The sequence below is a fragment of the Delphinapterus leucas genome, chromosome 6 (assembly GCF_059928025.1).
Source record: "Delphinapterus leucas isolate spDelLeu-1000000601 "Yukka" chromosome 6, BTC_Dleu_Yukka2, whole genome shotgun sequence".
In the NCBI taxonomy this organism is placed as follows: Eukaryota; Metazoa; Chordata; class Mammalia; order Artiodactyla; family Monodontidae; genus Delphinapterus; species Delphinapterus leucas.
Genome location: NC_143134.1, coordinates 34,992,422 through 35,020,318, shown reverse-complemented (window position 1 = coordinate 35,020,318; position 27,897 = coordinate 34,992,422). Strand labels below are relative to the sequence as shown.

At 50.7% G+C, this 27,897-nt stretch overlaps 1 protein-coding gene across 4 annotated transcripts in view; it reads left to right on the top strand.

Annotated features, from left to right (window-relative positions):
• Positions 1 to 249: 249 nt before the first annotated feature.
• The window catches only part of BICD2 (BICD cargo adaptor 2), a 52,868-nt gene continuing 25,220 nt past the window's right edge, over positions 250 to 27,897 (top strand). For 2 of the 4 annotated variants that reach the window (XM_089912969.1, XM_022564559.3), the window contains exon 1: positions 251 to 571. In XM_089912969.1, coding sequence (XP_089769095.1) covers positions 332 to 571 — 240 coding nt within the window. In that variant the 5' untranslated portion in view covers positions 251 to 331. Of the gene's footprint in view, positions 572 to 27,897 lie in introns of all 4 variants that reach the window. The other 2 variants (XM_089912970.1, XM_022564561.3) reach the window with 2 other exon arrangements.

Genomic DNA, 27,897 nt, shown 5'->3' with positions numbered 1-27,897 from the left:
GCTGGTGGGACTACGACCCCCACAATGCTCCGCGCGGCAGCAGCGGAGGCTACAGCATTGGAAGGGGCCTCCCGGCACGGGGCGCGGGCCAATCACGGGCGGGGGAGGACGGGCGCTGGGCGCGACGGGCCTTGTAGTTGCCGCGGTTGGGACTATGGCCCCCACAGTGCCCCGCGCGGTGGCGAGCTCACGGCGGCTGCGTGGCGGCGGCGGCCGGGGCGCCGTCGGGTTGGGCGGCGGCGGCGGCGGCGGCGGCGGCGGCGGCGGCGGCGGTGGTCGGGAACCCGGCCTGAGCCTCGGACCGAGTGGCGTGACTCCGGCCGTGGTCACCATGTCCGCGCCGTCCGAGGAGGAGGAGTACGCGCGGCTAGTGATGGAGGCGCAGCCGGAGTGGCTGCGCGCGGAGGTGAAGCGGCTGTCGCATGAGCTGGCCGAGACCACGCGTGAGAAGATCCAGGCGGCCGAGTACGGGCTGGCAGTGCTCGAGGAGAAGCACCAACTTAAACTGCAGTTCGAGGAGCTCGAGGTGGACTACGAGGCCATCCGCGGCGAGATGGAGCAGCTCAAGGAGGTAAGGAGCAAGGACCGCCGGCGCCACGCCCTCCGCGCCCCCGGCCAATCCCGACCCCGGACCCGGACTGACCTTAGCACTGACCCCAGAGCCGGCCCTTGACCGTGGCCAAGACTACCCCCGAGCGGACCCCCAACCGGCCTCCGACGCAGACCAAACTGACCCCTGACCCCGGGCCGGGTCGACTCCCCAGCCGACCCCTGACCCCAGGCAGCCCGGATCAGCACCGGGGCGCCCAGGGTCAGTGTGCTTGGCCGGCCGGGAGGCGGCCCTGCGGTGGGTGGCGGGCCCCAAGTGTGGTGGGCGATGCGCGTTCTAGAAACTCTGGCCTCCGCGGCAAGGGCTGCGGTGGAACCGTGTGGTCAGCTTTTCTGCTACTGATGGCAGGTCTCGGGCACGGTGGGATGGCGTCCTCTGCGGTGTTTGATTTTCTGAGTGCGGGGATGGGGACGTGGGATGGATGCAGGTGACCGGCTGGGAAAGACCGGGCGTGTGTCTCCATCGTCTCCAGGCACATCACCTCCTTTCTCTGGGCGCAGCTGCCTTCAGAGGTTTCAGCGCCGGGAGACCAGGAAAAGGCGAAGTCGGGGGCTTGCCTTGCATGTGTTCATCACAGCTGGCGGGGGTACCCCACAGCCTCTCCCCATGCTCAGCTCGCAGACCACCCCGCTAGTTACTTCTCTGTAATGAAGTGCTTCTGTCCACTTCCCGTCCTGGTTGCCCTCCCAGGCCCTTCCCTGAAGTTGGGGGACAGGTCTGTGGGTGTTTGTCATGGATAAGCCTTGTGTCTCCTGTGTGATTTTTACTCCGGGGTGAGCAGGTCGGACCCCCAGGCTGCCAAAGAGCCTTGCAGCGAGAGAGCTGCGCAGTCCTGCCGTGAAGTGATTCTCTTGGGTGATTTAAGCACCATTTTCTCTCAGTCCTCCTTGCCTCCCCAGCCTTGTTGTGGGGGTGGGGAGGGAGAAGTTGCTTACTGGGTGGAACACCCAGGTTTGGATCCAGGTCTTGCCTTTTGCTGGTGATGTGCCTATGAGCAGGGACCTTAGCTTCTTCCTCTGCAACATCCCACCCAGAAAGCGTTCGTCTGAGGCATATTTAAAGAGCCTGGACAAGGTGTTAGGTATCTAGCCTGTCAGTGCCTGAGATAGTCTGCCCCTTCCCTACTTGATTCTTATCCTTTCCAGGTAGGCTCCTGGCCCTTGGTCTCAGGATCCACCATGCTCGCTGCTTCCCAGACTGCCCACCTCCCAGCACCCCACTCCCAGTGGCCTCAGGAAGGTGCCTGGGCTATTTTAAGCCTCCGTGTCTCACTGGGGAGACCAGTTGGGTCCCCTTCTGATAGTGCAGGGAATTAATTCATGAAGGTACTTAAATCTATGCTTGGTGGAACAGGTGCCCTGTAGAAGACTGATAGGGGCCCCAGGGAGGGTGATGGTGGAGCTCATTCGACCCGAGGTCTTGTATCTGTCAGCAGGTATTGGTGCCTACTCCAAGCCAGGCTTATCTGGCACTAGATCTACAAGAGGGGTGACATGTGACCCCTCTGGCAAGGGCCTCATCTTAGTGTGTGGGGTAGGGGAATGTGCCCAAGATGGAGGGATGCTGAGGGGGCCTTGAGAATATGGAGTGGGAGACCTTAGGCTCACCCTCTGCAGCTCAGAGGTGAGCCTGGTCTTCCCTAGCCTCTCCCCTCAGAGTTCATAGTGAGCTCTCACTGGCAGCATGTGCAATCCCCTTCTGTGTTCACAAGCTCGAATTCACGTCCGCTGTAAGAGCAGACCAGAAGGGAAAGTTGCACAGGAATTAATCATTCCCTGCTTAGGGATGTTTCAGTTGTCAACTCTTTACTGTCACAGACATTTGGCCAGTGTAAGAATCTTGACTCAGTTTTGTGGCGTGTGTCTGGAGGATGGGTCCCCAGGGGAATTGGGAAGATGGTATATCGGTCTCCACAGGTGTTCTTCAGGCGGCTGCTTGCTTAGTTTGATGTTACCGTCTGGCTCTCGCGCACACTGGCTACATGGCCTTGGACACATTGTCCCACTGTCCTGAACTTCAGTTTCCCTCATTGTAGGTGGGATGAGAACAGTTCAGCTGGAAGTCTCAGCAGAACTAGAGGAAGGTGCATCAGAGTCTCAGTAGATGTTGCCAGAAAGCTCACACCAGTTTACTCAAAGCCATGCCAACACAGGCTCTTGTCAGCCTCTCTTAATTCTTGTTATTATTATACTTGGAAATATTTACTCTTATTTTAAAAATCAAGATTTAAGGAGACCATATCTGTTGGGTCTTTTTAAAATTTTATTTGTTTTCTCCTGTAGAGAGATGAGCCATCTTCATTCTTTTAAAACTTTATTTCTTTAACTAAAGTGGGTTCAGTTACTAACAAATTATGCTACAAACAGAGGGGCCTGTATTCCTGTTGAGCATTTGTAGATAATACTGTCTTAGAGGGAGAGAAGCTGGCTGGTCTGTCGCAGGTGACTGGGTTGTGACCAGACCTGAGGGAGGGTCCTCTGTGGGGCCAGTGGCAGTGGTGCTGGCCCTGCAGCCTTTCTCACATGGTGAGTGTATGTGTGTCTGTGTCCTACTGACACCATGGTGTGCGGGAGGAAGGGTACCCACTGGCCCATTTTGCCTAACCATTTTGCTAGTGATTGAGCTTGGCTTAATAAGGGCCCTGTATGTCACAAGTTCTGCTGTGCCCCCTTCCCCACCATGGTGACAGATTTTGGTCAGCCATGTGATGTTTCCTGTCCTCAGTAGCCATGGAACATCTCACTCTGTGTCCTTAGCTGCAGTTTGAAAAGGACAGGTGTGCTGCCCTTTTCAAGACAGTTCCTGCCTGCATGGCTCAGGCAGGTACCATGAGTGAGTGGTCCTTGTAGGTTGGGAATGTGAGGGCTGGAGGGCATGCCGCAGGCAAGTGGTGGGGGTCCTGGTGCAGTCTCAGCCCCACCCTCGCTTGGCTCCCAGAGAGAGCAGGAAGACAAAGTCTGGATGCCCTTGCTGACTTATGTGCTACCTCGGGATCTTGTCTGTGCAGTATACTTATATCCCAGGGAAGCCGAGGGTGGAATTTGGTGAGCTGAAGCCTGTCACAGGCTGGGACTGGTGCCTGGCACACAATAAGTGCTTACGCAATAAGTGTGTGTTGGCTGGTGTCATCAGCTCCTTCCTTCCCTCCGCCTCACCCAGGCCTGGATGCCCTCCCAGCTGCCCCTGTAGTCACCTTGTCTCTGCTCCTTGTTCTCGCAAGGTCTGGAGTGGCCCCGCTTCGCGTCCCGGAGGGCGGCCTGAGCCTGCTGCCTGGGGCCTCTGGCCTGGCTCAGCCTACACTGCTCTCTGCATCCTGGTTGCCTTCACTGCCCTCACCATCCCTGCCTCTTCCCAATCTTGGATCTTGGAAGCTCTGCCTGCCCTTCAAGGCCTGGACACTTTTCAGAGCCTCCTCTGGACTTGCCTGAGCCCAGCTCCCAATACCTGGATATCCCTCCCATCCTGCAGGCTCTGGCTGCATGAACAACTGTGGCAGAGCTGGTGGGAGCAGCTGCTCTGTCCTCTTCGCTTCCTCCTTCCCATCCCTCTTGTAATTTCCTCTCTCAGAGGATGGGGAAACCAAGGTAGGGATGGGTGTGAGTGATTGAGGAAGGTCCAATAGGTCAGACCAAGTTGGAAGTTTTCTTTGGGCACCAGGTTTCTGTCCAAGTCTGTGTAGAAGTTCCGGCCATGAGCTGGCTTCACAGAGGAGGGTGGTGTGAGGGCTGCCGCTCAGGCCTCACCCCCGTTGGTGAGCTGTTCCTGCCATAGCCTTCGCGTGCCCCACCGACTCCTGCAGTCCTCATGCCATCCCTTGGGGTCACCACCCTGTTATGTCTGTTGTACTGCTGGGGAAACCGAGGCATAGAGAAGCTGAGTTTCACTCAAGGCTCTAAGCCTAGGAAGCCTGTCCCCAAGAGAGCAGGCACCTGTGGAGGAGGGAAGGGCAATTGGAGGCCTCTGTGCAAGGCGCATCCTTCTCAAGTGTTTGTTTTGAGACAGGAAAAGTCCTGATTTGGACTAAACCCTGTGAGGATTCTGCTCATCTGATACCACCCTAGAACTTGGAGCAGAGAGCCATTGGGGGTTGGGAGACTCTAGGAGACCTGTGGGCCTTTCAGGGCAAGCTGTGTGGTGGTCTGCTGTCAGCATGAAGAAGCCTGACTTGTGGTGGAAGTTGGGATCCAGGGAGTCCTGGAGGTGCTGAGACAGCCCTGCTCCCAGGGGTCTAACAGCTGGGAGAGGCAGCTACCAGCATCCAAAGGCAATGACCACATGCCCCACTGTGGCTGCATTGCTGGGCACTCCCCACTTTCCTGCCTGCAGAGCTTGTGTCTGGCAGGGCGTTGTGAAGCAATCTTGAGGGCTCTTCCATTTTTAAAAATTCCCAAGACTCCCGTGTCACCTGGCATTCTGTCTTCCTGCAGGGCCTGGGGGTTAAGCAGCTGTGTACCTCAATGTTCTCAGGGTGTGGATTTGGATGGGTGGTTGGACACACTATGAAGGAGCTGCTTTTCCATAACTGGTGCAGGAGGGAGGCCAGGCCTAAGAGTGGCACTGCCTGGGCAGGTGAGGAGGTACTGCATGTGCTGTCCAGGGCTGTGGTTTCCACACTTTGGCTCCAAGGGAGCAATTGGACCCTTCCTGGGCCCTCAGGAGCTATGTGGCCCTGGAGGAATGGCTCTTCCCTCAGGATCAGGCTGGTGTACCTGGGGCACTTGGGCAGGTAGTGGCCGAGGCTCCTTAAGTTTGAGCAGCTGCCTCAGAGAGAGCCATGGCCAGGTAGACACAGACTCCTGCTGGGCCTTCCCACCTCAGGGACCCCAACCCCTTACTGTGAGGGAGGAGAGATCAGTTTACCCTTGTCAGTTTGGGGCAGCCACCCCCCAGTCAGACCTGCTTCTCCACATCCATGCACTGGATAAAGGGCCACTACACACGCTGAAGGTAAAGAAAGATTTGGTTTCTTCTTAGACAGCCAAGTGAAGGTGGCTAGCAGGCAGGGGCTGGCCAGGACCCTGCAGGCTCTGATGGATGAGACTCTCCTGGGCTCCAGGCCCCATACTGTCCAGTGTTTGAAGTATGGCCCCTCAAGCTGTCCCCCAGAGCCGGTGAGGGCCCCGTGTGACTGCCCAGCCGCAGTCCTGGGCATCAAACCTTTCTGTCCCAGCCCTGCTGTGCCATGGGAGGTGGACTGACAGATGGGGCTGCAGGGGCAGGGTGTGTCTCGGGGACATGTGGTGGAACAGGCAGTCCAGGCTCAGGCAGGTGATGACATCAAGGAGTATCGGGGCTTGGCTTCTTCTTTAGAGCTTAATATGCTTAAAAAAATTGTTCATTCACTTTAAGAACATCAGAATGTAGAAATGAGCATGTCTCTGTAGGAATTATGGAGTATGTATGGGGAACTACCGGGTTTTTCTACTTGCCAGCTTTTTTCTTCCTGTGTATGTATGTGAGATACATATGATCTATAAAAACTAGAAAGTGCTTTGAGCATCTATAAACAATTGTTTTTAAAAAGACACAGAGTTTGGTGTTATTCTTTGAGTTGCAGAAAAGTAGGTTTCATTCAAGTGGTCGAAGACATGGAGGTTTCCATGGGTTTGGAAGGTTCTGTGCACTTCCAGTCTATTGTATCATGTGAAATAATTGTCGTAGTTTGAGTTTTATGGGTTTGCTTTTTTAAGGTAGTTTTTCTGCACTGTTACCCTCCTAAAGGTCTTCCATCTTTAGGGGAAGTTTTAAGCATAACCAGAGCAGAGAGATTGGCCTGCGTGTTTACGCCCCCACTTTGGCAGCTCCAGCTTTGGCAGCCTCCGTTCTGTGCCTCACTTCTACTGTAAGTACATTGGTGTGTTGTATTGAGAAATTAATCTGTGATTCTGTTTTTTTATAAAAACAGAATCTCAGATTAATTTTCATACCTCACAAGATTAACAGTGACTCTTTAATGTCATCTTCTATCTGGTCAGCATCCGGATTTCCCTTTTTGGCTCATAGTCGCTTTACAGTTGTTCTGTTTGCATTGGGAGCCAAGCAGGGTCCACTTGGTGCACCTGGCTGAGGGCACCACTGCTTACAGGGCCTCATGTGACCATCCTGAGGCTGCCCATCCTGCTTCCCCACTGGCAACCTGGAGTAGCTGTCCCCGCCCCCATGCAGGCCAGGCACCTCACTCTTGTCTTGTCTTTCCTTTTTCTTTTTTAGGAAATTGGCCATAGTGCTACCTTCAGCTGATACATGGCCTTGCCCTTGCACTGCTGGGTCATTGTTGCCCATCCAGTTCATTCATTAGACCAGCTTTTATTATGCCGCTGAGGCTCGTGGTCACCTGTCAAGTGTATTCTGACTGTGGTGCTGAGAGGTGTCCAGCTCTCTCTGAACCAGGAGGGAGGAGCTCTCTTTGTCCCAGTTCCATAGGTGAGGATGCTGGGGCTCAGAGTGAGGGCTAACATCCCACACCGTGTGCTAGCAAGGCTTGACATGATCTTGAGTGGTCCTCTTCCGGGGCCTTGGGTTCCTTGTTTTAGGCCAGCACATCCCTGAAGCCCTGGCAGTGGACCAGATTCTCCCTCAGTGATGGTGTCAGGGCAGGCCTGGGACCTCACCCTTCTAGCTCCTGGGGTCCCCTGGGCATTCTCCTCCCACCTTCCCCCTCACATCCTGCCCCAAATTCTCTGCAGGGGTCTAGGCTTGTCCACCAACCTGAGAGATTCCCTGGGTGTTGTAGAACTGTGACCCAGGATGATCAGAGGGGATGTAGGCCCCTGGAGTTGCTGCACCCAACAGTCATGAACCCGAGGCTGTACCTAATGTTGCCCCATTGCCGGCTTGGAGAGGCTGGGGTTGCAGTGAGTGCAGCAGCAGCTGACAAGCAGGTCTGCATTCTCATCAGCACTTAGTGTTGTTGGTTTTGTCATCGTAGCCAGCATGGTGAGGGAGAAAGGGTGTCTCAGAGGGTTTGATTTATTTCTTATGGGAGCAGTCAGTTCTGCCATAACACTGATTTTTTTTTTTTTGCGATACGCGGGCCTCTCACTGTTGTGGCCTCTCCCGTTGCAGAGCACAGGCTCCGGATGCGCAGGCTCAGCGGCCATGGCTCACGGGCCCAGCCGCTCCACGGCATGTGGGATCCTCCCGGACCGGGGCACGAACCCGTGTCCCCTGCATCAGCAGGCGGACTCTCAACCACTGTGCCACCAGGGAAGCCCCATAACACTGATTTTGAAAATGCAAATTTTTTCCAGAGTGATTGATATTTGAGGGAACAATATGAGCATAATAAGAGTTATGTGTGATTTTGTCCTCAGAAAACACCAGGTGAACACAGAACCTGCACCCAGTGACCCACCCACCTGCATCTGGTGTGACTTTCCATCTCATTTCAGAAGGCCTGCTTTCCTCCTCTGGAGACATCATATCCACGGGCAAACCTCAGGGTTTTGTCAAGATAAAGTGCCATGTGTTGCAGCATTTATGTGTTTTTAAACTACCTGACACTTCTAAAACTCTGCTGCCTTTTTTCATTAATTTTAAAAAATAAACTGCTTTAGGGCTTCCCTGGTGGCACAGTGGTTGAGAGTCCGCCTGCCGATGCAGGGGACACGGGTTCGTGCCCCGGTCCAGGAAGATCCCACATGCCGCGGAGTGCCTGGGTCCGTGAGCCATGGCCGCTGAGCCTGCACGTCCGGGGCCTGTGCTCCGCAACGGGAGAGGCCATGGCAGGGAGAGGCCCGTGTACCGCAAAAAAAAAATAAAAAATAAACTGCTTTAGATCCCCTGGCTGAGGTGTTTGTCAGGCATCTCCACTTCAAGGTGCTCTTTCATCCTTTCCAAACTGCACAGCTGCCACCCTAAGGAGAAGGCGGGGGCAGGAGAGGGTCATGCTCACTGCCTTGAGGGGAAGCATGTACATACATTGTTCGGAATTTTTCCCCATGGGAGACATGTCTCTTCCCAATTTATTTGTTTATTCATCCATTCATTTATATTGGTATGGACTCACGGATATTTATTTTATATTTGGGCTTTATTTTGTTGCTCAGCTTGTTACAGCTTTGGCCCCTGGCAGCTCTTTCATTTGGCTCCTGTGCCCCTTCAACATACCTATCATTGTGATTGTTTCCTTCCTTGCTTCCTTCCTTCCTTGCTTCCTTCCTTCCTTGCTTCCTTCCTTCCTTGCTTCCTTCCTTGCTTCCTTCCTTGCTTCCTTCCTTCCTTCCTTCCTCCCTCCCTCCCTCCCTCCCTCCCTCCCTTCCTTCCTTCCTTCCTCCCTTCCTTCCTTCCTCCCTTCCTTCCTGAGAGCCTCTTTACTTTCTGGTGCTACAGGGTTCTCCAGAGGCATCCTGTGTGTTCCCTGCCCCAGTACAAGAGTAAGCATTCTCCAAGGAGTCCTGGTTCCTTTTATTGGAGAATGGTATTAGAAGCCAAGATCTGGGTGCTGGGTGTTTGTTGCTGCTGGAGTGTCCCTGCTTCTAGGCCCTCTCAGCCAACAGAGGCAGGAGATAGATCTGGCCCACATATACACACACATCTATAAACATTTCTAGATGTAGTCACATGTATTTATATTAAGCTGAACATGAGTTCCTACTGATGTCTCCAGCTCTGATCTATCACCACGTAGATCATTCCCACCACCTCCCCTTGCTTATCTGTATGTAACCTCCCTCCACCAGAGAGACACCTGGCTTCCCCATCCCCCACACAGCTACATAATTGTTCCATTCCAGCACACATCACAGTAGTGTCAGAACTGTTGACCTATACCCCTTTGTGAAATAATTTATCAACTAGAGTATAGTGCTCATGTGCTGTTCTTTTTGACTTTAGTCTTATATACTCCACTGATTTCCAAATACATTACTTAAGCAAGCACCTTATTTGCTATACCCTTCAGTGAGGTGGTTTCATCTATCTGTAACGCAGTTAGATTGTTTTACCACATTCTGTGTTCCAGCCTAGGATCCCCATACGTCCTAAATGATTTTTTAAAAAAATTTTATACATTAAGGTTCACTCTTTGTGTGGCAGAGTTATCTGGGTTTTGACAAACAAGTAGTGTCATTTATCTACCATTACAGTATCATACAGAATTGTTTCACTCTGTTAAAAAAATCCCCTGTGCTTTATTCAACACCACTCCACCCCAAAAAAAGAACCCCTGGCAACCGCTGATCTTTTACTTTCTCCATAGTTTTGCCTTTTCCAGAATGTCATATAACTGGAATCATATAGTATGTAGCCTTTTCAGATTGGCTTCTTTCACTTAGCAATATGTGTTTTTTTTTTTTTTTTTGCAGTACACGGGCCTCTCACTGCTGTGGCCTCTCCCATTGCGGAGCACAGGCTCCGGACGCGCAGGCTCAGCAGCCCTGGCTCACGGGCCCAGCCGCTCTGCGGCATGTGGGATCCTCCCAGACCAGGGCACGAACCCGTGTCCCCTGCATCGGCAGGCGGACTCTCAACCACCGCACCACCAGGGAAGCCCCAGCAATATGTGTTTAAGATTGATCCATGTCTTTTCGTTGCTTATTAGCTCTTTTTTTTTTTTTTTTTTTTTTTTAAATCACAGAATGATATTTCATTGTTTAGATGTACCACAGTTTGTTTATCCATTCAAAGTGGGCATCTTGGTTACTTCCAGCTGGGAGCAATTATTAATAAAGCTGCTATAAAACATCCATGTGCAGGTTTTGTGTGGACATAAGTTTTCAGCTCCTTTAGGTGAACACCAAGGAGTGTGCGACTTGCTGGATCACGGGGTAAGAGTATGTTTAGTTTTGTAAGAAACCGCCAAACTGTCTTGCGAAGTGGCTGCACCATTCTGTATTCCTACCAGAAATGAATGAGAGTTCCTGTTGCTCCACCTCCTCACCTGCATTTGGCAGTTACTGGAGTAGGTGTATAGGGGCATCTCATTGTTCTCATTTGCATTTCTCTGCTGACATATAATGTGGAACATGTTTGTTTGCTGTCTGTGTATCGTCTTTTGTGAGGTGTCTGTTCTGATCTCTTGCTCATTTTAAAATTGAATTGTTTGTCTCCTTATTGTAGAGTTTTAAGAGTCTTTTACCTATTTTAGATACAAGTCCTACTTTGCAAATAAATAACCCAGTCTGTGGTTTGTCTTTTCATTCCCATAATAGTGCCTTTCACAGAGCAGTTTTTAATTTTTTTAAATTTATTTATTTTTATTTTTGGCTGTGTTGGGTCTTCGTTACTGCAAGTGGGCTTCTCATCGCGGTGGCTTCTCTTATTGCGGAGCACGGCCTGTAGGCATGCGGGCTTCAGTAGTTGTGGCTCACAGGCTCTAGAGCTCAGGCTCAGTAGCTGTAGCTCATGGGCTTAGTTGCTCCGTGGCATGTGGGATCTTCCCAGACCAGGGCTCGAACCCATGTCCCCTGCATTGGCAGGTGGATTCCCAACCACTGCGCCACTAGGGAAGCCCGAGAAGTTTTTAATTTTAATGCCATTTTGTTTTCATGTTAAGATTGTCCTCACCAAACCCAAGGTCATATAGATTTTTTGCCTATGTTTTTATTTAGAGGTTTTATTAGTTTTGCATTTTATATTTAGACCTGTGGTTCATTTCAGGTTGATTTTAGTGAGAGGTATAAGGTCTTTGTCTAGATTCATTTTTCGCACATGGATGTACAGTTGTTCCAGCGTCATTTGTTGAAGAGACTGAACTTTCTTTATGAAGTTGCTTTGCTCCTTTGTCAATGATCAGTTGGCTGTATGTGTGTGGGTCTACTCCTGGGAGTTCTGTTCTGTTCCAATCATCTGTGCAATTATCCTTTTTCCAACACCCCACCCTCTTGAATGTTGCTGATTTTATTAGGTTTCTGTCTTTTTATGTGTTAATGGTGAATCTTTCCCTTAAGCCCTGTGGTTTTTGTTATGTGACTCGGCACACCTGACTGGGATCTGCTGGCCTAGGTCTTCAGCCCTGGGTTGGCAGGGTTGGTCCTGGTCATCATCAGTTGGTGGTCCTTTCTTTTTCTTTTTTTTTAAATCTTGAGAAAAAGTAATAGAATGCAAATTGTTAAAAACAAAAATCACTAGTACAGTTGGTTAGATTTTTGACAGAAGATGAGTATGATACTTCTCTGTGTCTTTGTGTCACTGTTTTTAAGGTGGTCCATGGGACCTTCTGTTTGAGCAGCTCAGTCAGGGTTGACTTTACTCCTGGGAAACCACCGAGAAAGCTGCTTAACTTACTAGCCTTATGCATTTGACCCAGGTAGTAGTTGGGGGAGGGGTGTGGACTCAGCCACTGCTCAGACCTGGGATTGGGTCCCAATTGGGCGTTTACTAGCTGCTTGCCCCACAGGCAGAAGCTGGTGGCTAGGTCCCTCCAAAACTGTGACAGATGCATCCCCATCTTGGTTTCAGGTACCTTCGCTATTATTTCAGGTGCTCACCACCCTATGTGAGCCCCTTTCCAGCCTGCCAGGCCTCTAGGTCTGGCCCTCTTCTCTGGTGCTAGGGTCAGACTCCACCCCAGAGATGCCCGCCCAGCCTTTCCCTATGCCAGCTCTGACTCTTCACTACCTTTGGAACAGGTGTGTAGGGACCCACAATGGATTTACGGTTGGTGTGGGTGGTGTTTACGTGCCAGGCCGCCAAGTCTGCATCTCTCGCAGACTCTCACTACCAAGCACACCTCTTTTTCCTCATGCTCTCTCAGCATCAGTGTCTCACCTCCACTGTGGGATGCCCCTTTGTGCCTGTACTGGTTGAAGTCTGGAACACATCTCTGTTTTCAGGACCCACAGGAGCCTGTGAGGCTTTGGGGAGAGGTAGCGTGCCTGGGCCAAAGGCGCAGGGCAGAGGGTCAGGTCCTGATGTGGCACTTTCTTTGGCTGCGATTTGCACAGTGGCTGCTGCAACTTAAAGCAGTGTTGGTGCTGTTGTAATTGCGCTGAGAAATGGCCCCGGGCAGTCTACTGGAGGGTATCCAGGATGAGTCAGGAGTGTTAGGCTTTCATGCCCAAGCTATGATGAAGTGAACCATGTGTGCGTGTGTGTGCATGTGTTCACATGTGTGTGTGTCACAGACAGCACAGGAAGGATCCCTGCAGGCCTCACTCTCCTGGGTGACCTCGATGTATGCAGGTTGGAGGGGCGAGGCTGGGAGACCAGGTACCTGGCTTCAGTACAGGGTCTCAGCCGCCCACCCTAGCCTCAGATTCTCACCTCTTTTCATGAGCACTGCAGCATCCTTGGTTCCTCGGGGTGTGGGAGTCCTTCATGACAGGGACTTACCCTGCCAGGGTGACTGTGACAGAATGCCAGACATGAGGGACACTTGGCTCCTGACACCCTTTATCTCATCATGGCTACAGCTGCTGACAGGCCCGTCTGCCTTCCAGAGCCTCTTAGGGCAGATGTGAGAATTGAATCATCATTGCGGCCCATGCCCATACATAGTTCCATTGGCTCCACTCTCGTCTCTAAAGCTGCAGACCTCTGGGTTCTTGAAGGGACATGGCCTGAGTTACAGAGTCTCTGGCTACTTGCTGACTGTGAGGCTTGCTGGATGTCCCTTCCTAAATGGGGCTAATAACGTGAGGACATGTGTTGAGATTAGAGATGAGGTGAGAAACCGCAATCCACTCTCCTGGTGTTTCCAGCCGGGTATAGTCCTGGCTGCTCTGCCTACCAAATGTCTTCTGAGGCTTGGGAGATGGGAGCTGGACAGCTCCCTCGACTGCAGGCCATTGAATAGAGGTTTGTGTTGGGTAGCCAGCTGCCTCGGAAGACAAGGGCTTGTCCCCAGGCCCCAGGATTGACAGAGGAGCCAGGGTCTGTGGGGAGTGCCACTGGCTACAGGGCTCAGCTGGCCAGAAGCCTGTCTGCTGACACTGGGGCAATTAGAGTGTAATCTTCTCTAAATGGCACCGATTCTGGCTAAATCCCTCCTGTTCAGGAGTGGATTCCCAGTTTTCTAAAAGCAGCTTAGTGTTTGGACACTGCCCAGGGCAGCTGGGGTTTGTGGTTGGTGATGGGATGGATGTGGACCTGTGGGACAGGCGTGGGGGTTGGGGTTGATCCCTGGGTGAGTACCACCCCTTGGGGCCAGTTTTTCTGATCCCTACAGCCAGTGTGCAGGTGCTCTGATGGGAAACTAAGACAGGAAGCCACACAGTGGGAAGGGCAGGCCAGTGGAGAACAGCTGTCACACACGTGCCCCTCCTGGGCCTTTGGAGGGAGTCTGGGACAGGGTTGGGCCCTTGGCATGCTGATCTGATGGATGAGGCTTATTTGCTTGGGCAGGGTGTATGCAGGTGTGCTTGTAGCCTCTGTTCTGCTCCAGTTCCCAGGTGGAACCCTTATCCCCAGGAGGCCCCCATCCTCTCCTGCAGGGGAGATCTGTGCAGCCTTCCCCAGCTCCTCCCTGACCTCCTGCCAGGTGAGGCTGCTGGGGGCTCCTTGGAGCCCAGCTCCACCTTCATCCCACCCTGCCCTTCCCAGCTCTGGGAACTACTTTGCTGCAAAGAAGAAAAGTTGTTTTTGGAGTGAGAAGCCCTGTCGTGCCATTCAGGGGAATCACCTGACCTCGCTGAACCTTGGTTTGCTCACCTGTGAAATGGGAGTGATAAGTTTCTACTTTGCGTGGCTGTTGTGAAGATCAAATAAGATTCAAACCCACCTCGGTCACCTTTGGGGGGTAGCCAGGCCTTCCCAGGCTGCCTCCAAAAATGTCTAGAGGCCTGGGGCCATGCCTGCCACCACCTGTCTGTTCAGGAAACCTGTGAGACAGGGAAGAGGGAGTGGGTCTGGGGTAGGTCCTTCTTGGAATGGAAGGTGGGAGCAGATGAGAAGAGCTGGCTGAGGGTGGTGAGCTGAGTTCTCCCATGGAGTGCATGGGGTGTCCTTTTGTGTGGGTTTGCAGGTCTCTGAGGGCCTGTGTAGGGAATGGGTCTGTTTCTGGTTTCTCAGCTGGCTTGGGTTCCCTGGGAAGCTCATGCAGAGCCAGTGTGGTGTATTGAATTTCTTGCACGCCAGGATCACCAGGGAGCTTTCAGAAATTCCAAAACATTGGCCACACCCAGAAGGATCAAACAGTTTCGGGGTGGGACTTGAGCATCAGGAGATTTCATGTTTCTGGAAGGATCCCAGTGGGAAGATGCATCTGGGAAACCTATCATGTTACTGCAGCTTATGCTAGGGATCTGAACCCTCCCTGGCCACATGGGTGGACTGTCATTCTGTACTTCTGCACAGCTACAGGATTTATCCGCATCTCTGCACCTTGGTGCACAGTGGGGGCCCAGGAATGCCCTTGGCTGTGTCCACATGCTGGCGGGAGGGCCTGCCTCTTTGTCTGCTTCCCACGGCCAGGTCATGGGCCACTGGCTACCCGGGGCTGGCCCTGGAAAGGACCCCTCTCTGGAGGTGTGCATGAGCCACAGGCAGACCCAGGTAGAGGGGTGAGCCTAGGAGCTATTCCTGCTGCCAAGTCATGGGGGTGTGTCTCCTGCTGGCTGGGGAGGAGCGGTAAAGAGGAGATGCCTGCAGGGCCCGCTTCCCAGCTCCCGCAAGCACCAAGCCTCACCCAGCACCCCTACCACCTGTCCATTCACTGGACCTTCTGTCCCTGTCCACCCACTTCTGATGTGGGCCTGTCACCCCCTTGCGGTGTCCCCACATCCTCCCTATTCTCCTGTCAGCATATATTTACTGAGTGCCATTCTCTCGCTGGGAGTGGGCATGCCCACTCCAGGCCTATACCCAACTTAGGAGGCACAGACTCCTTAGGCACAGGCCAGGCATGGGGTGCCGTAAGGTGCACCACTGCTTGCATTCCCACAGGCCCACCTTCCTTGTGTGAGAAGCCACCTCACCCCCACTGCCCTGGCCTGCACTATGTGTCCAAGGGGTTTGAACCTTGCCTCCCCCCAGCCCAGCTCTGCATCTGTGAACTCAAATGGTAGAGCACCGCCCTAGGATGGCTTTCTGTAGGGAAGGTGGAAGGTCCCAGAGTAGCCCCTGACACTCTTTTTTGCCTGTCCCCTGCTGTCCCTGGGGCTGACTGCCCTGAGTGTCCTCCCAACCCAGGCCCCCTTGACCCCTGGTGACACCCTAGGTCTGAGATATGGCCTGATGGGGACCCAGTGGGGATGTCACAGGGCTCTGTTCAGCCCTCCAGAAGGTTCTGTCCTTGTGTGTGAGCTTGGCGTGTCATCCTCCCTCCCCACCTTGGTTTCTCTTCCTGGAAGCTGCTCCTGGCCAGTTTGGTCTCACCCACCTGTCGGAATTTGGGTGATTCACTGCGAGGCGAAGCTGAGCCCCTCTTCCAGTGGCAGACTGCATTGTTCAGGTACACCTCTGACAGATGCTTCTGGAGTGACAACTCTGGCTTCTGCCCAGAGGATTCTATCTGTAATCAGCTCTCATTTTAAAATTGGGGCATAATTTACCTATTACAAGACACAGAGTTGTTTGTGCTCCTGTGGCTGCCCTGCCTGAGGGTTGTCCTCACATGCCTTCCAGCCCACCCCATCCAAGACAGCCCTGCCGACCTTCTGCTGCAGTGATTAGGTTCTTTTCTAGACTTGCATATTGACGGGCTGCACCCAGGTGGCCTTTTTGTCTGGCTCCTCTGAAAGGCATCAGAGCTGTGAGTGTGTTGGTGGTGGCTGTTCTCTCTGAGCAGCAGTGCCTGAGTCGTATGCCTGAGTCACCAACACCTCCCCTTGGAGGACATCAGGGTCACCTGTGCAAGGCTCTGTGTGGACCTGCATTCTCAGTTTCCTCGGTGATACCCGAGGAACAGAACTCACTTCCTTTTGTCTAGGACAGATACACACAGTTGGCCACCCTGGTCCCTTGGCCAAAAGGCCACCTCCTCTGCAGGTTCTGCCCCTTTATTTAGCTAGTGCTTGAGGGTGGCAGGGCTGTGCCAGGAGAGAGGTAATCTCCATAAGTTATGTGAAGTAGGACCAAGGACCAGCATGACCAGCCTCAGCCAGATCTGGGGATTAACAAGCACTGCCCCAGTAAGCTGGAACATTCCAGATTCCAAGCTTGAGACTGGCAGAGCTGACTGGCAGGTGGGCCTGTACTTGGGAAGGTACATTTCTGGCTCCTGGTGTGATTCTTAGGTGTGGGCAACTGAACAGCAGAGTCATGGGTCCAGGTGCTGGTTCTGCCTTCCAATCTGTTACGCCTCTTTCCTGCCTTTTCTGGCAGTCCCACCTGGGAAGTCATACGGAGTTGCTTGTTCTCAGAGTTCAGTTTCTTACCTGTGAAAGGAGATCCCTCCTGTGAGAGAAGCTGATGGGCTCATGTTGACACAGATTGTGAAGTGCACAGGCCTCGGGTTATTGCCCACCCTCCTGGGCCTCTCCCACCTGGTTCATCTCTTCCCTGGACTCCCGTCAGAGCTGGAAGAGGGGCCTGGGAAAATGGGCCTTGGAGCCACTCTGTTTCTGTGTGCTGTGTGATTCTCAGGGTCTTTCTCAAGGACATCTGTCCTGGATGCATCCTTATTGATTGCCAGCTCTAGCCCTTTTCATGCCCCTCTCTCCCTACCCCATCCGGTCCCCCATCCAAGCTGGTACTTTGTAGCTGTTGTAACTTGTTTCTCTCCAGTTGCCAGCAAGACTGTGTTCCTGCGTGGGACAATTGGAAGCATATGGCCCAGAGTGAGCATGCAGTCCATTTTTTTGTCCCATTTCCTGGCTGGACCTTGCATTCTTATGTCAGGTTTTTGCTGAAGTGCATTTATGGAAAGTTGATCTCTCATTGTCTCTCTGATACCTTCTGTTTCATTAGTAATGAGTAATTGGTCTCCCTGGGCTATATTGAGATCTGGGGTACATTTGGTTTGGGTTTTGTTAATCTTATAACTGTAATTACATACAGTAAAACGCACAGACTTTAAGCGCATGTGCACACCAACCCAGGCACATTTGCATCCTGCTTCCTGTTCTATCTCATCACCAGGAGTGGTGGTAGCTAAGGTTCCGAGCATCTCACCTCATTGTACATTTAGATAACATTGCAGATGTTGCATCCTTTTCAATGGTTTGTTTCTATTTCAGTATGCAGTTTCATAAATCATTTTGTTTACTTTTTGAGATATAGTTTACTTCCTATTTATTTTTAAGCCCTATTATAGTTTTGACAATGGTTAAAATTAGTTTTTATTGGAGTATAAAATATAGAAACTACACAGATCATACTTTTACAGTTTGATGTTTCCATGCAGCTCCACAGATGGAGCAAGGAGCATGTTGTCAGCATCCCAGAGACTGTTCTCTAATGCTTGTTCAGGGTTAATAATTCAGACACTGCCCCATACATTGATCTTACCTGTTTTCGACTTACTCTAGGCAGTCCTACAGACCTTGGGTTTTGTGTGTTCACTCAGCATTTTCTATCTAGAGACACTGTTGCCTGAATTTGCAGATTGTCAGCACTCATCACTGGCAGGGTTCCATGTGGACACACCATGCTTCCTTACCCAGGTTTGTGCTGTTGGACTCTGTGCCTCTGTGAGCATGCATGTAGATAGCACCCAGGGTGGGCACTGGCATTTTCCATGTTAAATTCTGGCCTTTCTGATCTGTGTGTCCTAGTCGCCATCCTGGTGCTAGTTTGCATTTCCCCGTGGACCTTTCCTATGTTGACTGCCTATTTGGAAACCCTCTTTTGTGAGGAGCCTGTTCAGGAGCTTTACCCTTTTTTCTGTGGGGTGTCCACTTTTTTCTTCCTGATGTGTCAGAGTTCTTAATATATTCTGGACATGGATCTTCCTGCCCTCCAGCAATAGTTCTGACACTGGTGCAGCAGAAGGAGCTGGTGTGAGGGGGTAGGGATGGCCCAGAGTCCCAGCTGTGCTTCTGCCCAGGATAGCTGAGCATGATAGCTGACAGCTTGACATGGCCCCGGCCTCTGGGACCCTTAGTTTCTTCCTCCATAAAATGGGAACCAGAATTCTCCTGAGAACTTTGAGCTAGGCATTAAGTGAAATAATAGATTTAAGGAAAATTATAGGAGTGGTAGCTATTATTATTACTAATATTAATCTTTTTTTAAATGGGAGGAGAACTTACACCTACTAGGATGGGTAAAATCAAAAGACCAACAATAACAAGTGTCGATGAGGCTGTGGAGAAATCAACACTGGAATGGAAAATGATATGCTGCTTTGGCAAGCAGTTTGGCAATTCCTCAAAGTGTCAGGCATAGAATTACCATGTATATGTACCACCGGTTCACTCCTACATATATACCCAGGGAAATGAAAATATGTGTCCACACAACAACTTGTATGTAAGTGTCCACAGCAGCATTATTCATAGCAACCCTAAAGTGGAGACAACACAAATTGTCCATCAGCTGATGAATGGATGAATAAATGTGGCCCATCCACATTTACTGTATTGTAATACCATACAATGGGATAGCATTTGACAGTAAAAAGAAGTGAAGTGCTGGTACACGCTACAACATGGATGAACCTTGAAAGCATTATGCTCAATGAGAGAAGCCAGTCACAGAAGATAACGTGTTGTGTGGTTCCCTTTATATGAAATATCCTGAATAGTCTAAGCCATAGAGACAGAAAGTACATTGGTGGTTCTTAGGGTCTGGGGGAGGGGAGCTGGGGAGTGAATGCTAATGGGGAATGAAAATGTGGGTTATGAAAATGTGAAATTAGATGGTGGTGATGGTTGCTCAACCCTGTGAATCTACTAAAAACCCCTGAATTGTACGTGTTAAATGGGTGAATGTTATAGTATGTGAATTATACCTTAAATTTTTTTTCATTGGAGGCAAAGGGGAGAGAGTCTCTTTGCTAAATCACCTGGATAAATTGCACTATTGCTCTCAAGTAATCCCAGAGGATTTGGGGCAGCTTCCTTCAGCCTTATAGCTGTGGTGTCCCAGACACATGAGCTCCAAATGACAAATCAGGCACCTTACTTATACCCTTTTAGGTTCAGCCCTTCTTGTTAGCCTATTTATCATTTTCTTTGAATATCATTTTCTGGTTAAATTAATATTCAAGGTTAATGTTTTTTGATGTTGAGATTATAAATGTAATTTTTTTTTTAAAGTACGTTTTCCTAGCCTAATTTAACTTGGGAGGATTGGAGATTTCTAAATGACCTTTTTGGAGGTGTTTCTTTGTGCGTTTTCTGGAGAAAATTAGGCAATCAGACCTGCAGACAATATGGAATTAATATATCCTTTCTTCTGTTTCTTTCTTCCAGTCTCTGAAGTGTGGTGGGAGGTTATCTTGCCTTGTCCTTTTAAGTGGAGTGGCTCTAGTCCTTGTCCATGATTTATTAACGCGTTCTGTTCCTTGTTAAGTTGGCTCTCATTTTAAATGTCTAGGTAGATTTACTGCAGCTATAGGTGCTCTTTCTATGAAATTAAGAAAGAAAGTTACCATATCCATTTTTCTAAAACTTCAGTTGAGGAGTGAATTGAAAGCATCTTTGTGCAGATGACATTCTTACATCCTTTCTAAACATTGGTTTGTCTGTGACAGGGATGTTGATAGTTCACCTTCTGACAGCACTATATGGTTTACTTCTGTGCTTGCTTATCCTGATCCTGGACAGGCGCCAAAGCAATATTTTTAAATTGAATTAAATTAGTGCCTCTGGTTTTGTGTTCCTGGGGCAGGTGACTGATTCCCAAGGTGAACTGTTGGCTTCTGTTTGCTGAGGTCTCACCTAAGTTTTTGCATGCACAGTCAGCCCAGGTGTCCTCGGACACCCCCCCACCCCCACCAGCTTTTGAAGGAAGGATTTGTGGATCTCCTCTATGAGTTACAGGGTGTCCATTGAGCCTGTGATGACTGCCCCTCCCTCCCCTCCCCCCATCCTGTCTTGTGCTGTGAGTGGACATGGAAGTGGACAGAGAAGTCCCAGGTTCCATTCCTGCAGCACAGTTCAAAGTTCCAGGGAGTGGGGCGGCAGGGCGGAGGGGACTGGCTTACAGCTCCCTGTTTTAGGGGCATGTGCTTTTCCTATGGATATAATCATCACCAGCTTGAGAAAATACACTAACTTAGTGGCTTTTTTTTTTTCTTTTGTTTTGGGTTTTTGTTGTGTTACTTCCCCTTTCTAAGACCTTTGCCTCATTACTTTGTTCAGTTTCTGTTTCTTTTTATCATTAATATGGATTTTTAGTGTAACCCCTCCCGCAGCACGGTACTGCTTTGGCAGTGATCCCCAAGTTCTGATATGAGATGTTTCTATTTTTTGTTTATTTGGTTTCCTGTTGTTTGTTCTGTATGCCCTCTCTGGTCCAGACATGACTTAAGAGATCAATTTCCATGTGTTTGGGTGTGAACTGATTTTATTTAATAGCTTTTGTTTTCTAGAACAGTTTTAGGTTTACAGAAAACTTTTTGAAATACATTTAAAAATTTTTCTTCTACAGTGATGCACACGTTTATGTAGTTATATTCCCTTTGTCAGATTACTGTGATATCACTCTGTCCCATTGTGATACCATTTCCTTAGGAAAAAGCTTGAAAGGAAGCATGTGCCCTTCATCCTTCTGTTGAGTCTTCTTTACGTTGATGCTAATTCTGACTCATTTGAACCCCGGTCGAGTTCTTTGCCAGTTGACACATTCTTGCATGTCTACCATTATACAGTATTTTGTACCCGGCTGTTTTGGCCAGTGAATTAAGTGTTGATAGGTTTAATCAACCTTTGAGAGACTTTAATCTAATGCTATAAAATCTTTATCTCATAATGTTATAGAGCTTGTTATTTGTGTCCAGTTCATAAGCCTTAGTCCCGTTTTGAGGTTAATGAGGCTCACGTGGTTTCTTGGGGCTGACAACCTCGCACAGAGAGTGTGTGGCCCCATATCACAGGTCCCCCCATCATGTCTTCTTTCCATTTCTCAGAGTTGCCAGATCCCCCTTGACTCAACCAAGTGGTGAAGCCCTGTGGTTTGTATGTACTAGTTTTGGGGTAGGGGGAAATCCATCAGCCGTCAGTATCTGCTGAACAACTTCTGCGGCAGTCTGCACTGAACTTGAGTTACTGGTTCCTCTCCCTTAGCTAGCTCCCTGCATAAGGATTGGGAGGGAGGCCAGCTCCCAAGGCTGCTCTTTCCTGCCTCAGAGCAGAAGCAGACAACTACAGCTTTCTACTGATTAGTAAGTGCTCTGTGCTCCAGGTGGGGCTGAGCCTGGGCCGCCAGGTCCAGCAGGCACAAGTGTGCCAGCAGATGGTGACCATGTGGAGTGATGACTGGAGGGAGTCCTCCCTCCCTGAGCACCAGCTGCCATGTGGCCCAGCTCTGCCCCAGGCTGGTGCCCTGCACCTTGGGGCTCTCAGCACACATTTGCTCTGAGGAGCTGCTTCCCAGGGTGAGGTTCTGGTAGGGACACCACTTAGAACCAGAAAAGAAGTGAGGGACACTTTAGGGACTTCTCACTCTGGTTGGGGGATAGAGAGAGGCTGTGGTGCTGACTGGTTATAGTAATCAAGACCATTTGTGAGCTGAGGGTGGGCGGTGTTTCTGTCCATTCAAGTGGTTCCCCAGGATGCCAGACTTTGGAGTCCCAGCTGGGATAGAATTGGCTCCTGAGGGCCTGACAGTGTTGGCTCTCCTGGTACCACTGGCACCCACCTGAGGCCAGACACTCAGTAAGCATGCTCTTGCTAACGGCAAACTGAATGCTACCTGGAAAGGTCCTTGTGAAGCTAGCCGGTGGGATTTCCTATAAGCCTGCACAGGAAGACGATGTGGGGTGGGTACATAATGACCATCCCCAGCCCCTGGTCCCAGGAACAGGATTAGGCAGGAAACCCAACAGAGGGGCCTGGATGGGCAGCTAACAGAAGTGGGGAATTTCCGGGATGCCCACACCCTGCTTGGTAGCCCTTCAGGAAGAGGTAGGAACTGCTGTGAGTGGATGGGGCTGGGTCAGCCCAGGAATTCCAACAAGCAAATCCCAGGCTTCATTGTGAAACTGCTTCCTGGAATCATGCCTTACCTCCTGGAAATGCTTATTAGTCCGGTTCTCCTCGTTTGGCATGTATTGTGCCTGCTGTATCAGATCATCACCCGAAAAACTGGTTCACCTCTTGGTGGATATCAAGCCAAAAGACACGACCAAGCCAAAGAGCAGGAGAAGGAAGGGTTTATTACTTGGCAGCAAGTAAGGAGAGTACCAGGGATCTTTCCCAAAGCCGTGTCTCCCCGAACATCAAAATTGGGGAAGTTTTTTCCTTTTCTTATTCAATATTATTTTCACTTTATTACTCAAGAATATTTCTGAGCTGGATAGTGTGGCAGAACCCCTATCAGATTTGTCAGTGAAAAGAGGCAAGAGGAAATGTAATTCTGCAGGCAATATAATAGATACAGTTTTAAAGAAAAAGGGCAAAGAAAATGTAAATTTGGTCTGTCTTCTTACCTATAAAGAAGGTAGGCACAGGAGTAAATTATTTTTTATGTTACATTTATTTCTAAAGGTTTATAAGATATGATTTTAAAATGGGTGTATTTTATGGTTTCTATATTAATTGATACAGACATAGCAAAATACCTATGTGTATAAACTATTTGGCCAGTATCTGCTCACTTCATACCTTTAAGAAAGAGAATATAAGGTTATTTGCAATAATTAACTAGTTAATAACATAAAGCAAGCTAATTTTTTTTTTTTTTTTTTGTGGTACGTGGGCCTCTCACTGTTGTGGCCTCTCCCGTTGCGGAGCACAGGCTCCGGACGCACAGGCTCAGTGGCCATGGCTCACGGGCCTAGCCGCTCCGCGGCATGTGGGATCTCCCCGGACCGGGGCATGAACCCATGTCCCCTGCATCGGCAGGCGGACTCTCAACCACTGCGCCACCAGGGAAGCCCAAGCTAAGATAATTTTTAAAGAATGTTGACCTGAAAAAGTGTAATGATTCTCAGTGTAGGCGTTCCTATGTGGAACAAATTATGTGTGAATTACAATACAGTTTAAAAGTACACATGCATATAACTATCCTCTAAAGAGCCTTATAATTTTTGAAGATAAATCTACCACATTTCTGAATAATGTGTTTCAGTCCATGATAATCATCAAAAAACGATCAAGGCTGCCTTCCACATAAAGCGCCCTCTGCCGGACAATATGGGGAAATGAAGAGCTCCATCAAAATGACACTTTGCCATCTGCATTGTGAGATTTATGCTGCACAGAAAAGTTCAATTCCTAAGTGATGTTACACTGTATTGAACAAATATAGAGAATTCACCAATCATAAAATTTCCTCAAAAATTGAGGAAGTTTTGGGCTTCCCTGTTGACGCAATGGTTAAGAGTCTGCCTGCCAATGCAGGGGACACAGGTTCGAGCCCTGGTCCGGGAAGATCCCACATGCCGCGGAGCAGCTAAGCCCGTGCACCACAACTACTGAACCTGCACTCTAGAGCTCGTGAGCCACAACTACTGAGCCCACGTGCCGCATCTCCTGAAGCCCGTGCACTCTAGAGCCCGTGCTCCGCAACGAGAGAAGCCACCGCAGTGAGAAGCCCGCACACTGCAAACGAAGAGTAGGCCCCGCTCGCCGCAACTAGAGAAAGCCCGCACGCAGCAACGGAGACCCAACACAGGCAAAAATCATAAACAAAAATAAATAAATTTATTTCTTTTAAATTGGGGAAATTTTAAGATAATGGCACATGCATATTCATGAAGGGGCTTGGGCAGTGTATGCATATTCATAAAGGGACCAGAGCAAAGGAGAAATCAGCATAGAATTGGGGCACAGATCGATAGAGTCCAGGCATTAGTTGGAAGTCACAAGGGTCAGAAAAGGTCCATATCATTATCCCTTAGGTTCCAGTTGATCTGTTGTTTGAGCACTTCAGGCCAATCTTTACCATTGAAACAGAACTGGTGGTCTTTACAAATATATATTATCTTTGTTATTATTACTTCTCTTACTTGATAATAGGGAATAATTTGTTCCCGCATTCTTTTCTTCCTTTAAGATAATTACTGAGACCTGCTCAAGGACAAGCGCTGTGACCAGGCTTAGATCACAAAATGTCTTTGGCCAAAAATGGCTTCTCTTATGTCAAGAAAGCCATGCCTGATTCTTTCTCCAGGGACCCCCTACCCTATCTGCTAACAAGATGGCCAGGCTGGATCAGGAAGAAAGGTCCTCCAGAGCAGCCCTGTTTGCAGCCTGGTTCCCACTGCTGCTTCTGCCCTGCTAGGGTCAGGAGCCAGGCTTGTGCTCAGTCCCCTCATGCAGACTTGTTTCTGGCCCCTTGTAGGTGTGTCAGAGTCTAAGGATCAACCTCTTTGAGCTAGGACTGGTGACCCGTGCTCATTGCAGAAATGCTAACATTGTTCTCTTGATGGGAAGGGGAGTGGGCAGTGAGGACACTGCAGAGCAGACTCTCACCCAGGGTCACTCTTCAAGCCCTGGCAGTCTTCATAAGTGGGCTCAATGGGGCTTATTTCACCTGGGGCTCAGGGCCCATCAGCTGGCTTGGGACTGGGCATTCTAAATACAGCCCAGTTTACAGTTGGGCTCAGCGAGGGGAGGGACTTGTCCAGACTCACAGCCAGGATGGACTTGTCCAGACTCACAGCCAGGATGGAGCAAAGGCAGCAGATGCCACAGTACTCATACCTTCTTTCCTGCCCAGTGAGTGCTAGGGTCTGCCATGGCCGAGGAGGAAGGGGCCTTCTTGTTCAGGGCTCAGAGGCATGGCATAAGGACCCAGCTCTCCTCCTAGCCCACCTTGTCCTGCCCTGGGCTTTCGTCATGCCCATCCCTGCACCTGCAGCACCCCTTATCCTTCCAGGCTCTGATCCGATGCACATTTCCTCCTCTGCACCTGGCTTAGGGATGGGCCCCGTCAACATACACTTAATAGTTTTTCTATAGTGAGCCACAGAAAGTGGATGCCAGGTGATGACGAGGTGCTGGCCCAGACTAGGGGTCAGCAAACTGCTGCCTGAGGGCCATATTTGGCTTTCAGTCTGGTCTTGTAAATAACATTTTACTCATTTTTGCCTCTGTTGTCTACGGCTGCTTTCACACCACAGCAACAGAGTTGAGGGTCATTGCAACACACCCCATGCCTGTGTGATGGTTAATTTTGTGTGTCAACTTGGTTGGACTAAGGGATGCCCAGATAGCTGGTGAAACATCATTTCTGGTTGTGTCTGTGAACGTGTTTCTGGAAGAGATTAGCATTGATTCAGTAGATGCCTCCTCAAGTGTGGGTGGGCATCATCCAGTCCATTGGGGGCCTGACTGGAGCAGAATGTGGAGGAAAGGTCAGTTCACTCTCTGCTTGAGCTAAGATGTCCACCTTCTGCCCTCAGGCATCGATGCTGCTAGTTCTCTGGGCTTTGTACTCAGACTGCTTACGCCACAGGTCTGCAACTTGCAAACAGTAGATTGTGTGACTTCTCAGCCTCCGTAACTGCCTAAGCCAACTCCTATAATAAGTCTCCTCTTATGTATATCTACATATATTCTCTTGCTTTCATTTCTCTGGGCATCCCTGACTAATACAGATTTTGGTGCTGAGAGTATGGAGCTGTTTCAGCTCTCTTCCTGTCTGACTCCCTGTTCCCTCCCTCCTGTCCTTGTCTCTGCCCTGGATGCCCCACCCAGAGAGCCTGTGTGGCAGCCAGGGCTTCTCTGGAGGGACCTTCTGTGTCCGAGGGGTCCTGAGGTCTGTGCCCTGATCCAGGCAAGTTAGGGAGAGGCGGATGGGGCCTTTTACCTGGAAAGTCCACAGACTCCCTGTAGACACCAGGCTCTTGGTCCCTGTCCAGTCGCTGACCCCCGTGTGGGCCATGTGGGCCTCACACCCATGGACTGAAGGCAGAAGCCCCAGCGTCATGCTAGCCTGCTTCAGCTTTCCCATTTAGCTGTGCTCCAGTACAACTTTAGCTGTAGAATGAGGCTTGGACCAGACATGGGCCACAGTGTGCTGACCTCCATTCTTCTCAACAGGTGGAAGAGGCAGGAGGGGGGCTGTTTGTCTACTGGTGGGTCCCAGCCCTTGGTGGAAGCAGAGGTTTGGTTTGTTGCATGAATGTCCTCATGGGGGTCTGCTCCCTGCCAAGACCCCACCCTCATAAACAGTTGATGGTCGGCTAGTTGTCACCCTCCCTGCACTCACTCCATCCCCTCTGTGTCCTGCTCTCTGGGTGCCCTGTGCTCTGGACCATGCTGCCCTCGATGCCTCACTGCCAACACACCGAGTTTGGTGGCTGCACTGGACAGCAAGGTGGGGCCACCCAGAGCCTGAACTTCGTGACAGGAACTCATCCTCTCTTGTCTCTAAGGGCTCCCGCAGTGAGACTTCAGGCTTGAGGGAGGGAGGGTCAGGGTGGTACCGGTCTCGTTTACCAAGGTGTGCAAGTGCCCTGGTCTCTGAGCCCTCACCACTGTTGCCACTCCACAGAAACTAGGCAGCATGCTAAGTTACTTGGGGAAGCCCCCAGGCCTGACTCCCATCCTCACCCAGCCCCTCTGCTCCCCACTTGGGTCTTCCTGCCCAGGCTGTCCCTGTGGTCTCTGAGACTCTCAACTCCTCCATTCTCAGAAAGCGGCTCCTGATACTTCCCAGAGAGCCTGGGATCTTCTGCCTGGCATGTGCTCACACCGTTCCCCGGGCTTTGGCCCCTCTTCCCACCACATTTGGCTTTGAAATCTTACACCTGGAACCCTGCAGCTCCCCTTCCTGGGCTGAAGCTTGCCCTTGGCCCCCTCCCCATTTGGCACACGCAGCCTCCCCCACCATGTCTGGTTCTGGCTCCAGGCGTCCACATAAATGTGGATGTACTTGAAGCAAGGCCCAGCGTGACCTCACAACTGAGCTCACTGGGCCTGGGAAGCTTCGGAGCAGTGGGCAGGGTATGGGCTGCAATCCTGTGTCAGGAACAGCGTCAGCCGGCTCACAGCTGGAGCAGCCCTGAGGGGACATCACAGAGGCACTACCACTGCTGCCTCAGAGTCAAAACAGGCACGCTGTGGTCCAGGAGGTCGTTGCCTTTCTTCCCCAGAGTGGCCAGGGAATTTTGTGGACAGACCTGGGATGGAGGCCAAAGCTGGGCCCTTGAGCTGCCCAGAAACTTTTGGAGGCCCTCCAGTAGGCACCGGCCTGGGAAGTGTGCAGTGAGGCGAGGACAAGCATTTCCGCAGCTGGACACCCCAATCACGTGGTAAATGGTGCTGCTCTGAGCGCTTCCTGGGATAGGGAGGCAGGTTTTGAGATAGACTCAAGCCTGCACAGGATGGTGCAAGGTGGGAGTAAGGATGCTT